We start from the raw sequence: 17429 nt of genomic DNA, 5'->3' as shown, positions 1-17429 counted from the left end.
ATGACCGTCTGCCTTAACTTTCTGGATGACTTTCTACTTATAGATTTCAATCCTTCCTGTAGCCTGCCTCCTTCCTCAGCTAGAGCTCCACCACATATTCTCCCTCTTACAACAGGCTAAGTTTCTTCATTACTCAAGTGATGAAAAGAATTCTGGCCAACACAGAAAACTGAGGCACAGAAAAACCAAGTAAACTTGCCCAGGGACACTCAGCTTGTAAGTGTCAGGGCAAAGACTCCAGCCCATGTGTGTACAGATGCCTGGCCCCTGTTGTGTGGCCTTGCCTTGCCATTATATCAAAAGCTCTAATAATAGCCAGTGAGTGGCTAAGTGTCCAGATTTTTGCTGCAAAGCAAAGAGATAAGTATAGAGGTGTAAAGAAGTCAATTAAATTCTCTTTAAAATCTTGTGAAAATTTCTATTTAAACATTTTTAGCATGTTCAACAATGTAAGATACAGTTTTTCAGAAAGTAGTGTTATCAGACACAATCTGTATCAGATCCTATGTTACAATCACTGCTAAGGATATTAGAGCATCTAATTTTGAGTTTATATAAGACAAAATTGAGGAAAAATTTTAAAGGTTGTAAGGTGGTAGGGCTGACATTTTAATCATCTTCCCACATGTTTATGATGACAGGGAAAGTCATATGGGATGCTATGGTTGAGGAATATTTACCCTACTGTGAGCCGACTTTACTACTGTTTCTGTGAAAAGAGAAGTCAGAGGAAATGATTATCATTCTCATCTAACACACTGACACCATTTTTAAAAAAGCCTCATTCCTCTAACCTATTGTTACTAATGGTGTAAGACATAGAAATCCATTGCCGTAGTTTATTGTAGTGTTTTCTTGCTAAAAGGGATTCCATGATCAAATAATATTGGAAAACTTTGAATTCAGTAAAGTTACACAGGTGTTTAGTTTTATTTGATGTGTTTTAGTCTAATTTTACTGCAGGGCTCCTCAGAGCCTTTAATATGCAAATGTGCATCGTGAAGCTACAAGTGCTGAGCAGTTTTTACTTGAAGAATTTCCCAAAGTTATTTTATGAGAGAAGCCTTGCCCCTCCTTTTTTTTCCTCTCTTGGGGGGCAAGGCAGGGGAGAAACACTTGCTTAGAAGGAGCAGCAAAATGGTCGAGAACATCAGTTCTTGAGTGACCTGCTCTGCCACAGACAAGTAATTTGAGGGAGACAAAACCCAAACAAAAAACAATTCAATGCCACAGATAATAGAGGGAGAAATGATACTAATTACACAAATTGGAAGAACTGTTACTAATTCTTTTCACAAAGCCAGGGTGTAGTCCACTTGTAATCTGGTTCAATAAAAGCCACAGGTAGCCAAAGATAGACATAAAAAGCAGTTTCATCCCAAACTGATTCAAGCTCCTGCTTCTGACTGCAGAGAAGAAAAAAATGTTTCATGATGATTTGAAGAACAGTATTAAACTAAACTCTAAGATAAGGTTATGATTAAATTAAATAGCAATTGAAAACTGTTTCGAGTTTGTAAATAAAAATACACCAAATTATACTGAGGTGCCTACTGCTTTGCATATCTAGCTCTTTTTAAATAATAGGGTTTTTCCCCAAAAACTATTGGCAAACTAGTGGCAAGCATTAACTGCTGCATATTGCTTTTGTTAAATATCTTAATCAAGGAGGAGCTTTTGTGAGACGCTTATTTTTAAATTTTTAAGTGAAAAAAAATCACTCTTTAACCTGCTGAAACTTGGATATTTGTATAATGAGGAAATGCCTACTGATTTCACTTTCCCACTGTCAGTGGTTATCGACAAAGGCTATGCATTACAATCACCAGGGAAACTTTAAAAATACATGCCAATGCCTCTGCCTCACCTACAGAGATTTCAAGTCTTGGAGTGGGGACTCTAAAGCAGTTATTTTTAATTCCCCAGGTGATTACAATGTACATTCATGACTGGGGCCCACTGCCCTAAGAGGAAATAAACTATTTCACCAGTGCTGAAATCTAAACATAAACTATCAAAAATAATTAAAGGCACAGGAATCAATGAGGCACAGAGAAAACTTTCTTCTATAAAATTATTACTTAAAATTACTGCTCGTTATTTATGCATCATTAACTAATAGTAGCAAAGGGTGGAGAAATAGCAAATTTAATTACTCTCAGTTAAAAAAATCAACCATAAATGAAGATGAATTCTCTGAAACATTGTCAATAACATTTGATCTACAAAATTAAACACAATGTTCAATACATTTATTACTTACTGATAATATAATATGCACTTTATGTTAATAAATTATTGAAAACTGAGGGAATAATGATTTGGGACATTATACCTATCTGAGATAGGCTACAAATTTAGGGACAAAATTTTAAGGTATTGGGTTAGATATGAAAATGATACAGTACTTCATTATCAGTATCAATATATTGTGTATTTTGATATCATACACATATGACTTGTATATCTTTAATTACTTTATATATATATACATATATATAACTACACACACATATTTATGTATTCATTCATTCATTCATTCATTTATAGAGGCATTCTCCCCAAGGCCATTACCATTAAATCATACATTATATCTCCCTTAATCGTCAAAAGAACCCTAGGAGACAGGTATTATTATTACCCACATTTTACAAATGAGGAAACCATCTACAGTCACAAAGTTAGTAAATCAGACATAATAGAAGCTTAACACATATTTGATAAACATATGCATATGGAAATTCAATTCTTAATGGTAGATAGTCAGACGTGTACAACAGTTCATCTGCACACTGAATATAAGCCTTTTAGAACCTGTTTTAGAAACCTCTGTGCCAAAAGTCCTATGAAAACTGAGCAAGAACCCAGATATCCTTTCACTTCTCATATAGATGCAAGAAGTACCTTAGTTTTCAAAAATGAATACTAAAATATAGATTCCACAGTCGAACCCCAGACTTTCTGAATTAAAATCCATGCTAGTGAGGCCTAGAATTTGTCTATCTTTTAAAAAGCTTCTTAAGTAATTCATATGAATTTCAAGTGGGAATTCCAAGTATAGAAACTACTGGATCTCATTCCTCATGTTTGAGATTTAATGAGTGTGGGTCTTACTGGTGCTCTGTAAAAAGGGCAGACAAAGAGGCTGCATGGACAGGGCAGGTGTGTTCCCAGTTACTGTTTCCTTTCTCAGAGGCTAAGAGGCAGCCATACAGCAGAATATGGTGACTTAGGTCTCAGGGTCTGATACCAGACGGAACTGTTGAATTTTAGCTGTGCCGCTGCTAGTTTGTTAAGTGGGACAAGTTGCTTGATGCTTTAAAAGCCATATGCCTTTTCTGTAGAATAAGAATAATGACATTCCTTGTCTCATGGTAGGTGCTGGGGTGTTGTGGGAATTAAATAAAAACAATATATTCCTTACTGCATGACACAAGGTCTGATACCTAAAAAGCATACTACATCTCTTACCGTTACTGAAGCATCAGAAAGTAATAGAGAGCAGAAAGGAGTCAGAGCTCTGACTGTCAGTGTGTCTTATTTTCCCAGGTTCGTTTATTTATCTTAAATTATTCTTGTTCTAGGATAACCTCTCCCTCTCCCTCTCCCATTAAAGCTCTGAGTAATCTCATACTTCTTAATGATGTCCTTTCCGTGGGGGGGAAAAAACTTAAAAATTTTTTTTTCTGTGCTATTTCTATCTAAAAATATGACAATTTGACCCCCTCAGAGCTAATTCTAGAGTGTGTATACTGCAAATAAACTGATTTAGCTCAGGAATATTGAAAGCAAATATGGTGTAGTATTTTAAAATAAAAAATTTTACAGATGCATGATATGATTGGATTGTACCACTAGTAATCACATAATGCACCATGCAAAGTACAATTCATAGACCTAGTTTTAAATTCGATTCTAATAAGTAAACGGATTTGATCCTGTTGGGGGGAAAGTTGAAGCACTAATCCAATCACTAATCCGATCTTCATTGCCATAAAAATTAAGGCCCGTCTACTTCCTTGGTACTAAATAGTGTATATATTTTTATTTACGTATTCAATAATACGATGCTCTGTTTCAGTGAATGATGTTCTTCTGCCACTTGGTGGTGCTTGCCAGTTTCAGAATTTGTTTCTTGGTGGCACTGTAACACTAAGTACAAAGTAAGCTGAACAAAATCACAGCATTCCTGTTGGAAAGGCTTTGCTTCAAACTGTTTAATAATTTAAAGAACCTCTGTGGAAGCAACTGCTTTTGTTAACTAGTCACAACCCGTAATTAACTCCTTTGGAGTTTTAAGTTACTTTGGGCAAAATGTCTTAGGAAGAGTATATATTATTAGAAAGCATGCCAAAAACTTACTTAGCAGAGAATTCAATAACAGTTTTACTCAGCTAAGAGGTTCCTTAAAATTCTACTGCTATAGCCAAGCACTGATACCCTAGCAGGTCCTGTTTCATTATCATAATTCCTGCATAAACACTTTTAACGACTTTGCCTTCAGTTTCAAGCATGACTTATTTTCATAAGCCTGATTAGTTACCACACCAGCCTTGCTATGGAAAATGACATGTCCTCACTTTGAATTGGGGAGTTGTTAAATCTTGATCTACATTAGGCGTGTATTTATGTTGCCCTCTCTGCTGAAAGAGTGCAGCGAAAAGACATCTCTGATTCCTTGTTTTTGCCATATCGGCTGTCAGCTCTATCTAATGGGCATTCCGTTTCCTTAAAGAATTTAGCTGCACTGTCTAGAAGCCGATTTTCTGATGCCTCCAACGTCTGGTCAAATTGATCTGTTTTAATGGAGTCTTCGTCTGTGAGGAGCGCGATGCCACCGACTAGAATGCTGGGATCTGCTGCTTAATTGCCAGGAGCTAGAGACACAGAGATTCAGAAATCTTTGGAGGTGGGCGGGGGGATGGGGGGAAACCTCCGGGCGGAGGCGGAGATATAAGATAAAGAGATGGGTTTCACACAGGAAAAAAAAAAAAAAAAAAAAGATTTCTTTGAGGCACTGAGGTGCTGCACGATCACATCTCTCAAAGGAGAAGTTAAAAAGCAAGGAAGTGGGAGCAGTTTGGAGGTTAAAGTACTTAAAATGATAGCTTGGGTATAGTTTGTTTTTCTGGTGGAGCCTGCAAAGGATAGATAGTCCCTGTTTTCAAAGGGTATTGGTGCCTCTGTTAAGTGATTGGGAATGGACGCTAATTGCCTGTGAGATGCTATCACGCAATGTTCTTCTAGTTTCAAGGGACACAGGAGAGGGAGAAAGGCAAGATTTAAAAAGAAAAATAAGGAAGAGATGAGGGTTCTTGAAATAAAGGAAAGAAAGAAAAACAGAAAGAAGAAAGGAAGGAAGGAAGGGAGGGAGGGAGGGAGAGAGGGAGGGAGGGAAGGAAAGGAAGGAGGGGAGGAAGGGAGAGAGGGGGGATAGAGAAAGGAGGGTATGGGAAGAGAAGGAAAAAAAATCCTGAATCACGGAACAATCACACAGCATAGAAGACACTGAATAATCACATAGAAAACTCATCCAAAACACTGTGCAACAACGAGCCGGGTCACGAGAGAAAGATGGTCCCCTCCATCCGTGTCCCGGGAAGCTCTGGGTCCCGTTCGTTACTAGAGACTAAAATACCATTAGGCTAAAGAGTGTTGTCTAACTGCGTGAAGAATGCAGCAGACGGAAGGCGGGTCCTATTACGCCGTGTGCCAGGCGCTGGCTGGGGCCAAAGAAGAAAAGGCGCAGAACAAGAGACTTGCCGAGTGAGACCTTCTTGCCTCGCCCACGTCTCTGGCGATCCGGCAGAGACCCGCGTAAAGCTCCCAGGGCCACAACCCGCGCCGCCAAAGAGAGCCGCTCTTCTCAGACGCCGCTTCCCGGCGGATGCGCCCGGCAACCCGCCGTGGCTGATGCAGAGCAGCCTTCCTGCCACTCTCTGACCACCTGTCCCGACCACATCTGACCTTCGAAACACATTTGCCCGCACCTCCCAGGCAGCCACACAAATAGGCTCCCAGCTGGAGACGAGTGCTTGGTGGGGAGAGGGCTTCAAACCTTCCACTCTCGGGCTGATTCTGGGTTGTGAGGGGCCAGGGAGGGGAGGGGAGAGGGAGAGTAGAGAGCGGAGAGAGAGCCTGGCTGGCTGGTTGAGCCCGCTCGGTGAGCAGCCTGAGGTTCGCAGGCTCCTGTGGGAACTGCTGCTTCTTCCAGGCCAGCCAGAGCTGTACTCACACCACCGCCTCTCACCCTCTCCTGCTTCCTGCTGCTCCCTAGAGAAACGTCCGTGGGCTCTCCGCGGCGATATTCCCAGCCTGCATGCCGTTAGAGCCAGGCGGCGCGCTCCCGCACGCTAGAGCGCCGGGCGCCAGCAGGACGCCCTCTCCTCTGTGCCCTCTTTCCCCTCTCCTCCCTGCTGCGACCGCTCCTCAGCCACCTCCACCCTCACCAGCTCCAGCTCCGAGAGACACCACCCAGCCGCGGCGGGCGCTCGCCGCCCGGGGTCACGCACGGAATAGGGGCGCGAGATCTGACCGAGCACTCGGTAGGGGGCGTCCTGCGGCGGAGAGTGAAAGGACAGGTGGTATTTAAAGGTGTGGGAGTCGCCCGCTCTGAAGCCCGCGATTCTCACTTGAGCCATCCCCGCCTAGCCCCACTCGGGCCAGCGCCCGGTGAGCGAGCCCATCTGTGGCGTCGGCCGTCGTCTCCTCCTAGCACCTCCTCGCCGACCCCTCCCTCCGGGACCTGCAACCGGCTCCGCCAATCAACGCCCGACTGCCTCTTCCCACGTGATCCCGGGCGGGCTAAGGACCTGCTGCTTCCCAAACGCCAGAGGGATGCGGGCGGCAGAGCGCGAGAGGCGGCAGCTAGGCTGCTGGGCGCTTTGACTCTCCCTCCACCCAGCCCCCTTGGGCTCCTCTCCTCTGCCCTCTGGACTCCGGTCTCCTCCTGCTGCCCCGGCTTGCCAGAGCCCTCTGCTTATGGCAGCAGCTTACCTCGTCTCCGGTGCGGCTTTTCGGTGCACGACCCTCTCGCTCCCGGGGCTGAGCCGGGTCACTGGATGTTGCTGAAACTCTGGAGATCATGCGCGGGTTTGGCTGCTGCTTCCCCGTCAGGTGCCACTGCCGCCGCCGCCGCCTCTGCTGCCGCTGTCCGCGGGATGCTCAGTAGCCCGCTGCCTGACCCCCGCGATCTTGTGTTCTTCGGAAGCCGTTTGCTGCTGCAGAGTTGCGCGAACTAGTCATGGTGCTGTGGGAGTCCCCGCGGCAGTGCAGCAGCTGGACACTTTGCGAGGGCTTTTGCTGGCTGCTGCTGCTGCCTGTAATGCTACTTATCGTAGCCCGCCCGGTGAAGCTCGCAGCTTTCCCTACCTCCTTAAGTGACTGCCAAACGCCCACCGGCTGGAACTGCTCTGGTAAGTCCAGAATCCCAGCCACCGACCCCTTAACCCTTCAGAGGAAACGCGCGTTTCCAGTACAGACCAACCTCCCCAAGTGCGTCTCCCCAGCCCCTCGACTCCAACCGCTCCAAACCCTTGAGACCACCGACCTCCACCCAGAGGAGCACAGAGAACTGTTCCAGGCCGCTAAGGAAGGGGGCGGGGGTCCTGGGGAGGACAGAAAGTGCAGGTGTAGGAACCTTTGCATCCTTGCACTTAAACTGGAGCTGCGGAGATTTTAAGAAATATTAAACGGGATGGTTTTGTGGATTCACTGAAAAGAGCACCAATCCTTGGGGAAACATTAAAACAGAACCTTTTCTGTCACTAAAGAAAAAAGTCTAGCAAAAAAGAGAGAGAAATAAGTTTATGAGAAAGAACGAGCGAGAAAGCAATAAATCAAATGGTGACTGCAGGGGAAACACTGATTACTGGCAAAAGTGCCATGAGGGTGCACTTGTCTGGCATTCAAGACCAGGTCACAGAAATTCTAAAGGAGCTTGTGTTTCAAGAGATTCAGTTACTCTCCCTCTGTCTCTCTCTCTGTCTCTGTGTCTCTCTCTGTCTCTGTCTCTCTCCACACACACACAAACATGCATACACATCCTCCTTCTCTAGTTGGCTGCAAAAGACGTTGTTTTTGCATCCCCGAATTGCCTCTCTCTTGCCTCCCTCCCCAAGCTCCTAGATGGTCGAAGGAAGTTGAGACGAGAACCATTCGCCCGTCTACCAGGCCGGGCTGTGCATGACCAAGGCCGGGCAGGCTCACGCGTAGGCAGGCGGAGGGCAGAACTGACCCCACTGGGCGCTGACTCCTCCATTTTTGGGCAGGCTTCCTTGGAGTGCGTCAGGCGCTCTTCTTGCTTGCTCGGGTCCCTTCCGAGTCTGAACGCGAGAGCTTGGCAAGCTTTGCTGTGCTGAAGCCTCCTAATTAAATAGGGCCCGAGGATGGGAGTTGCTGCACCGTCCGAGTAGCTTCGCATTTCTGTATGACAGCCCATAGTCTACCGGCGGGATTGTGGTGTGATTTCACTGGCATTTTAAACTGCATTAACATGCCTGGGTATTGTCCCCAAGGTCTGGTCTGTTCTAGTTTTAGCAAGTGTGTATATCATTTTTCATCTCCTGTATATATAATTCCACTGAAGTTGAATCTAGCTCTGAATAAAGTGGCTTTCGGGGATGTGTGTGAGCTGAAGTGTATGTAACTTTGGAGAAGAGGGAATGACCAACTGTAACTAACAGGATAAAAGAATATGTCGTCCTGGGTAGTTACTGATGCAAATTCCACAAGGAAAATTATTATACATCATTGTAGTTTGTGCTTTTTAAAGACAAGTTGAGATTTGCAACCCTGTTAGATTTGGGTCAATATATTGCTCTTGTTCTGTTTTTGGCAGTTTCTAAATTTGGCATTTTTATAAAACTCAGCATGTTTTCTTTAACTTATTCGTGGCTCATGCATGCATATATGTTATTTTGGATAGACTAAGTTCCACTTTGCAGGTACCTAATCTCTTTTTTAGGTGCTTTATCATAGGAATATTAAGTAACCTACAAAATCAATTGTTTGGAATGTTGATAGCTTTGTAGCCCAACATGACTAGTTTGCTTCATCCCTAACTATGGTAGTGTTTTAGGAACTAATTAATTAAATATGAAATTGGGGTTGACAATCAAGAAATTCATTATTACCAGATATCTTATAAGGATCTGCAGAAACTAAAGAAAATAAACTGTTTTTCCAGGCAGATTGTCAAGAATCTGGCACCCCCTTTTACCCCTGTTAACTTGGAGGTGATCAATCTTCATTTGAGCCAGACAGACCATCAGAGAAAACACTGTGCCTGTTTATCTTTATTATTGGGGCTTTGTTTCCTCTTTGTCTGGAAAAATTCCAAATAAGGGGTTGTTGCAGACCTTAAAGCAAAAGAATGATTAAAGATGAAGAAATGGTAAAAGGCATTCTGAGACCATCACCAGCTCTTTTCTAAAATGTGAAGTTTGGGGGTCATAAACTATAGTCTACTTAATGAGAAAATAATAAGGAAGCTAAGAAGCAAGTGTTAAATATTCATCCACCACTGCCAGTATTAACCCAAGCTAAAATAAAAGAGCATTATCAAAAAAGCATATTAAAAGACAATTGACTAGAAAAGAATAGTGAAAAAAAGAAACTAACATTAATCACTTAACTAGAATTTTTTTAGGTTGTCAGTAAAGAATGACCTTGCAGTACAGCTGTGGTTGTTGGAATTAAAATTTAGGGCAGTTCTTTTAAAGCTTCAAGATATTTCTTTTTTTGTTCAAGTCTATAACATTTAATGACTGGCGTATTCTCTTTAAATTTGAGGTTATGATGACAGAGAAAATGATCTCTTCCTCTGTGACACCAACACCTGTAAATTTGATGGGGAATGTTTAAGAATTGGAGACACTGTGACATGCGTCTGTCAGTTCAAGGTAAGAAGTCTGGTATTTGCATCTTCTAATTCATTAATGAGACGACAAAGCAGAGATCTTCTTTTACAGCCCATCACTTGGCAATTTATATCTATGCAAGCTAAGAGGAAAGCTGGCACCAAACAAAAGTATGGCAAGAGAGCCAACTGATGTCAAAAAGGCACAGCTTTTTGGAGAAATGTATGTGCCACAGTTATAAATGCCACTGGAGGTAGAAAGCTTCAGGTTGTTCTTTTGGTGTGTCAAAGGAAAATTATGTTTCTGTGCCCCTTCTAACATGCATGCTATAAGTCAACTGCTAGAGATAATAGTCAAAATCATTGCTGGATTAGAAGTGTGGATTTATACTTTTGTTTTTTGATTGGGGCTATCTTCTTTCGGTCATATTTCTCTGTTTTAATGGTCTTGGGTTTTATTATCCTGGCAATCTGGTTAAGTTTTGAAATGAACTCCTTATCAATGTGACTTTAAAACTACTGTGCTAGTTTGGAAATCACACTTATTAATATTTGTCAACTTTTCATAGATACCATATTCAATTACAACTGAATCTCCCAGGAATCCGAAAGAGTGCAAATAGACAAAAGTTATTTCATAAACATGAGGAAGATGTTCTTTTGTCTCATGTTAAAAAAATAAATAAAAATTAAAAGAGAGAGCGATTGCAGTTGTGGTATTGTCAAAACTAGGTTATTAGTATTTATTAAAGATAGAACTCAATATCATTATTATAGTCAACATCTAACAAATGCTTTCTACCATGTGAAGTATAAGCCTTTTTTTCCTCTCAATATGTTTTTATAATTCAAGTATTAGAGATGCTGTACTGATATCTTATGTTCACCTTTGAGTGTTGTTGAATTACTTTTTAAAATACACATCAAATCTAACAAACGGTTCAACTAGAAAATATTCCCATTAATGAAAGTATATACCGGGGATAAGGGAAAAATTTTCCAAGATTGTAAGCAAAACTTTAAAAAAAATTAAAAAGGCTATAAAATAAATAAAATATTAGAGCTCAAATTCAGGTCTAAAATTTGTTATAGTACAATTGTCTCTCAGTATCCACGGGGATTGGTTTTAGGACCACCACAAATACCAAAATCCAAGGATGCTCAAGTCCCTTATATAAAATTATGTAGAATTTATATATAACCTATGCACATCCTCCTGTACACTTTGTCATCTCTAGATTACTTATAATACAATGTATATGCAATGTAAACATTGTAAATACAATGTAAATGCTATGTAAGTGGCAAATTCAAGTTTTGCTTTTTGGAATTCTCTGGAATTTTTTTTTCTCGAATATTTTCTATTTGAAGTTGGTTGAATCTGTGGATTTGGAACCCCCAGATTTGGAGGGCCAACTGTATGTAATATTTAGAATTGTTGATGAAATTTAAATATTTTAGGTTAAGTTCAACCTCCCAGTGAGAGAAAGAAGGGAATTCACATTTAAACATGGTTTTGAATGGCTTATAGATAAGCTAGAAACTTCTTGGACATTTTTTTCTTCCTAAGAAAAGTAATAAACAGCTGATATTTGTAAAGTGCACCACCACCTGGTGGGTAAGTATTGCTGTGCCCAGGTTACAGTCATTAGACCATACGTTAGTGTTGGAAACATTAATGCATATTTAATATTCATGCAACACCAATTTCTAAGGTCTCTAGCCATACTGAACAACGTAATTATGTTCTTTCAGTGAACTACTTGAGAGAGATGGAGCATAAGAACTCTGCAAGTCATACTTCATACAAACATTAACTAAGGGGAAAATATAGTTGGATAAATCATTAGTTAAAGGCCCACAGGATTTTGTGGATTTTTCCCTTTTCAGTTCGTAATTCCCAAAATTTTTTCTTATTTTCATAACCAAGGGTAGACATAAGAAGTGAATTCATATACAGTACAAAATGAACCAAGAAGAATGTTCCTCAAATGGAAAGCCATAATTATAACAAGATTCGCCAAGAGAAAAAAAAAATGAAGAGTTCACAAAATTCTAAATGGATGAATGCTACTAAAAGAAAATTTATAATTTTCTTATTAAAGAAATTGTGTTCAGTTTTCAGGTTGCACAGAGGGTTTTGGTATAACTTTTATCAACAAAGATATTTATGTTTTTCACTCATTCGGTCAGCCAGTTACATTTGTCATTAATTTAAATAATCGTTGAGCGGTATAGATTGCGGGGGGTGAGGGGAGTGAATGCGAGTTTGAATAAGAAACTAAAATGTAAATTTCCTTTTTCCTAATGCCTGTAGCATTTTAAATTTACTATTAGATTACTGCTGCTATTAGTTTGTGTGTTGCAAAGTTGTCAGAAGAAAATAAACATTTCCCTAGTGGAAAATTTAGACTCTGTATATACCAGGAATAGAGAGTGGCAGAATTAAGTTCAAGATCACAAGTTGTGAAAGAATAATAGGTATTTTAAGCTAAGAGTATCTTGACTCGGTACTTTCCAGTATTTTCAAATGAATTTGAGAATTCTTTTTTTCCCAGTCTGATGAAAAGACAGATGTCCTGAAAAATCTATTTTTCTATATACTGTTCTAAACTAGCTTAGGTCATCTACTCTGTTTCTCCTGCTTTCAGAAACAAGTCCAAATTCTTCTATTCAAAATGGGTGCCAAATGTGGTCTTTCTGGCTGAGAGATAAATTTCAAAGAGAAGTGGGTATATGAGTGTATAATCTATGTTTTTCAGTTTGGATTACAATTGGAGCATTAAGGTGAACATATATTTATCTTCACTTCTCTTAGATGGTTTATGATAAGCTATTCTACCCTTCAAACATGTTATCTCATTTATTTCTCACAATTGAGTGAGATAATTATTTTCTCCTCCTTTTACAGATAAGGAAATTAAGACCCATAAATATAAATAACTTACCATTAAGTGGTGATCCTAAAGCCAGAATCTAGGTCCTTTGACACCAATCTAATTTTTTCTAGGACATTATACATGCAAATAAAAACATTATAACAATAACAAAAGTACCAGTTTATTATAGACAACTCTTGATATCAAAAGTAGTACAACTAATTCTTGGATGACGATATGAGTTCCAGAAATGGCCTGCAACCTCATGCATCCTACCTTCCTCTCTATATACCAAATGATATCCTGGTCATTCTAGTAAATCAGTTGTGGTTTGAAAATTTAGGGACAGTGGATGGATGAATGGATGGCTGGATGGACGGACGGATGGATGAATGGATGGGTGGATGGATAAAAGAAGGAAGGGGGGAAGAAAAGAAGACACATATGCAGCTATTAATAGATAGCACTGGTCATATCAATTAGTATGTAATGATCAATGATCACTTTATAATTTAAAAATATGATGAAGCCTTATGTTTTTTAGGTATCATTTAATTCAAATGTGAAATATTTTCATTTAATAAGCCACGCTTTAGATCTACAATTGTTCAAGTAACTAGGACTGTATAACAAATTGCCCAGAACTTAGTGGCTCAAAACAACAAACATTTATTTTGCTCATGAATCTGCAGTTGGACAGGGCTTAATGGAAGCAGCTCATCTCTGCTCCCCTTGGCGTCAGCTGAGCTGGGGAGGGAACTCAAAGACTTGTTTCTGTACTCTTCTCAGGACTCTCACTCATATACTGGACTGTCAGCTGGGGACCTTGGTCCTTCTCCATGTGGATCTCTCCATTTGGACTAGTTTGGGCTTCCTCTTAGCACAGTGGCTGGGTTTCAATGGCAAGCATCCAGAGAGTGAGAAAGAGCCAGGTAGAGGCTGTATCCTTTAACGACCTAGCCTCAGAAGTCACACAGAGTCACTTTCACCATAGTCACAGGCCTGCCCACTCACTTAAAATCATTAAAAATTTTCCATATGAAAAAATGTAGTCACAGAGAAGTAAAAGTTACCTATGGAATGATCAAAGGCCTGGGACATATGCGGGTTTTTTATCGCTTTTTTTTTGGAAGAGAAACATGCCATATCCTAAGCCATTACTCCTAAGCCTTTGACAACCAGGAATATAACAGAATTCACTTAACATCTGTGGAGCGCCTTCTATATGCCAGACTCTAGGGAAGGTGCCGACAATATATAAAATGTAAGTTATACATAGCTTCTAGCTGCTGAAATCTCAGTTAAAAGAAATTCTTATTAACCAAACATTTCATCGTATGAAAATTTTCTCACATAAATTTTTTGTTCATTTGTAGCAAAACAAATTCCATATATGCATTGAATCCACGGGTGTGACATGTTGCTGCTTTCTTAAGCAATGTGGACATTTTGGAACAAAATCATTCACTGAAAAAAACACATATTTGGAAAATAAACTTAAGATATTTAAAACATCTGAAGGAAGCAGAATCACTTTTCCCCTGAGAGGAAGTTTGGACAACACATACATTTATGAGCTTAACCATCTGGCCCTGAGTCTTGTTTTTTCTCTACCAGCCAACTATGTGGCCTTTAGCAAGTCACCTAACATCTGAATCTGTCCCTTCCTCTGAAACTGAGCAGTATTCATGATTATCACTGAAAATTATTTCCAATAATTTGGCATATTTTAATGTAGTAGTTAGCTTATTTTTTTGTACTTAGGGTTAGCCTGTGTTCCTTTATTTTTCTAATTTTAGACACACATGCTTCAGTGTCGATGTTAGATGGTAACTCTGCTAGTTAAAATATATATCATGAAAGGCACATAATTTACATTTCTTTTTATAAATGAGTATTCCAAAGCATTTTGAAACATGACTCTTAATCCTCCCAAATGCCTCAGTTAACCATTTCGAATGGGGGAACTAAGCTATAAACTTGTTAACTATTTCATTTTTGAGTGATATACACAAGGTCCTACACTAAGGCAGTGAGAGAAATGGGAGAACCTGGGACCAGACTTCCACTCCTGAGCCTTAATGATTTAGAGTATGCTTTCTCCATGTGTTATTCATTTTAATGAGTGCAAGTCATGGTAGTAAGGGCCAAAAACATCGTGCTGATTATCTACAGTTAAGCTCTTTTCAACTCCATACAAATCTTCCTTTTGGCTTGTGCGTAGAACTTGGCAGCTCTGTTTTTAGCACTGTTCACATTTGGCTTACTACATCCTTCAGAAGTGGCATATGAGCACTTTATCAGTTTATTCGATATTTTAAGATGCATATCAGCATTGTGTACTAGCACTTGACAGAGATAATAAATACTTCCCACCCCCCACTCCTCATCTTCTGACTACATCTGAATAATCTACAGAAGTAGATGAGAAGGATAAATAGAGAAATTCTAGGTATTAGAGAGAAGAAAACATGGGCCCAAGTAATCTACACACAAAGTATTGTAACCAGGGCTGGAGATGGAGATTAAAAGGTAACCTGGGACAAGAAGCTAGGAACCAAGCATGAGAAGCTAACTAGCCCAGCCGTTCACACTAATTATGACTCTCATCTGCCTACTGAAAAGGTCAGCAAGTCTACCGACTATAATATGTTACCAGCTGGTCACTTCTTTCTTGTCCCTAGTGGGTCCTCATAAATCCTCCCTACATTCTCCTGTCCCTGATACTGAACACAGCCCATTTATCAAGCACCTGTCCATCCACCTGCCTCCCTGGCCATGGTTCTGACATGAGCACCACCCCCATTTATTTGGTGTCTCTTCAGTATTGCTTACTGGAAAACTCAACTCTTTACTAACATTTTCTTATTGCCTTTTTTTTTTCAGTAGTGATAAAGATGTTCAGTTTTATGGTAGGTCAGTTTTCAGGTATATATATATTTGGAAAGCTTGTGGAAGACAGTCCTTACACAGGTATCACCTGGTCAGAAGTGAATTGCCTACTGAATTAAAGATCCTCAAGAGTGAAAAGTTCCTATCAAAATAGTTTTTAAAATATAATAATGTAGATAGACTGAGTCTGGTAGCCATATAGTGTAACTGTGGAAAGGAATTATTAAACAGAACCTTCTGGAATGTCTAGATTAGAAATTGTAGAAATAAAGATTTTAAAAATATGTCATATTTAAAATATTTCAATCATTTTAATCATTTAAATAATTTCTAAATAGATATGATTTAGTATCTAAATTATCTTGTTAGCAATTATGGTGATTATGAGTGTCATACAATTTGAATTTACTGTTAGGAGAATAGTACGTAACTATTAGTTAAAAATTATATTTAAGTTTTTCAATAATAGCTGTAAAGTCAGATTCAAAAAACTGTCATTTCAGAGAACATTGTCTTATACCATTTAAAAAATGGTTAGGATGGTTAAGCTATTACAAAAAGGCAATGAACAAGAGCTAAATGGTTGATTGGTAAGGAAGTACAGATATTGTAAGGAAATAGAGTAAGAAAATGAATCTCAGGTTTTTATCATCAGATTATAACCATATTGAGAATTTGCTTTTTTGCATAAATCCTTGAGTTGAATTTAACTTTTGATAGAGTTTTAGGTTTATTATCATATATATTAAAACACTAGCCATCTCACTAAATTATTGGTTTATTTTATATGTGTTATGAATTAGCACATCAAAAATCCAAATATTTTAATAAGAAGTAGAAAACAGAAAAGTGTTTTCACATACATGTATATGTATGATTTGTTTTACTTAGTTTCTGGCATAGGTGAGTATTTATAAATAATCGTCTTGATCATTACATTTGTTATAATTAAACAATGTAGCACATCAGTAGATAATCACATCAGTGGTGTAATTAGCAGGTATAGAACACAGCCAAGTATCTCTAATGCCTTAGAGTGTGATCACATTATCATGAGTATACCCTGTAGATTGCCTAATTTCCATTGTAAAATGTGTAGACTTTTGTAATGAGGTTGTTTAAAAATGAACTTTTTGTTTTATGAAATATAGGTTAAGTCATACTTTTGAATAGTCAATCAAGTTTACATATGGTTCAATAGTTGTTGATTTTTTTTTCTGTATTCCATGGTCTGTTGTTTCTTTCTACACTGTGTCTACATCAATATCCAATGGTCTAAAAATATATGAAAAATTAATTAGTAATTCAAATGTCTTATCCAAATATTTAGAAATTTGTAAAGATTCAAATTCAACAGAGGAAAAACATACTAAGGAGTAACTGAATTCTTTGGCATTTCACCTATATACTTCTGCTCCAAACACAGATAGACACTACTTCTGAATAGCTTGAATATTGTAACATGTTCTGATTGTTTTCCACCAAACCATATGGGCCACATATCTGAAAAATAAATAAATAATATTGATGCATTTGTTGTTATATCTTTTTATTATTGCTTGTCCTATCACTTTGTTGGAATTGCCTGATCAGTTTAGAACCTCTTTTTCCCCCTATCTGAATCAGATGACTTGACATTGCTTTTGTGTATCTTTGAATGGTGTCCTTACAAGGTCAAAGACTTGCTGGATACAAGGGGGATCACTGAAAATGAAGACAAGTGCTTTCTTTTGTAAATGATGATTTCTGTTCAAGATGTCAGAGGCATGCAGACTCCAGTACTAACCATAGGCTTACAT

General features: G+C 39.2%; 1 protein-coding gene across 1 annotated transcript in view; it reads left to right on the top strand.

Annotated features, from left to right (window-relative positions):
• The first annotated feature begins 6846 nt into the window (after positions 1 to 6846).
• TMEFF2 (transmembrane protein with EGF like and two follistatin like domains 2) overlaps positions 6847 to 17429 on the top strand; it is a 256359-nt gene continuing 245776 nt past the window's right edge. Inside the window, exons 1-2 of the mRNA XM_081242786.1 lie at positions 6847 to 7415; positions 9793 to 9902. Coding sequence (XP_081098912.1) covers positions 7244 to 7415; positions 9793 to 9902 — 282 coding nt within the window. The 5' untranslated portion in view covers positions 6847 to 7243. The remainder of the gene's footprint in view (positions 7416 to 9792; positions 9903 to 17429) is intronic.

Source organism: Mesoplodon bidens (assembly GCF_964165515.1).
Source record: "Mesoplodon bidens genome assembly, chromosome: 8".
Lineage (NCBI taxonomy): Eukaryota > Metazoa > Chordata > Mammalia > Artiodactyla > Ziphiidae > Mesoplodon > Mesoplodon bidens.
This window is presented reverse-complemented; position numbering and strand designations above follow the sequence as displayed.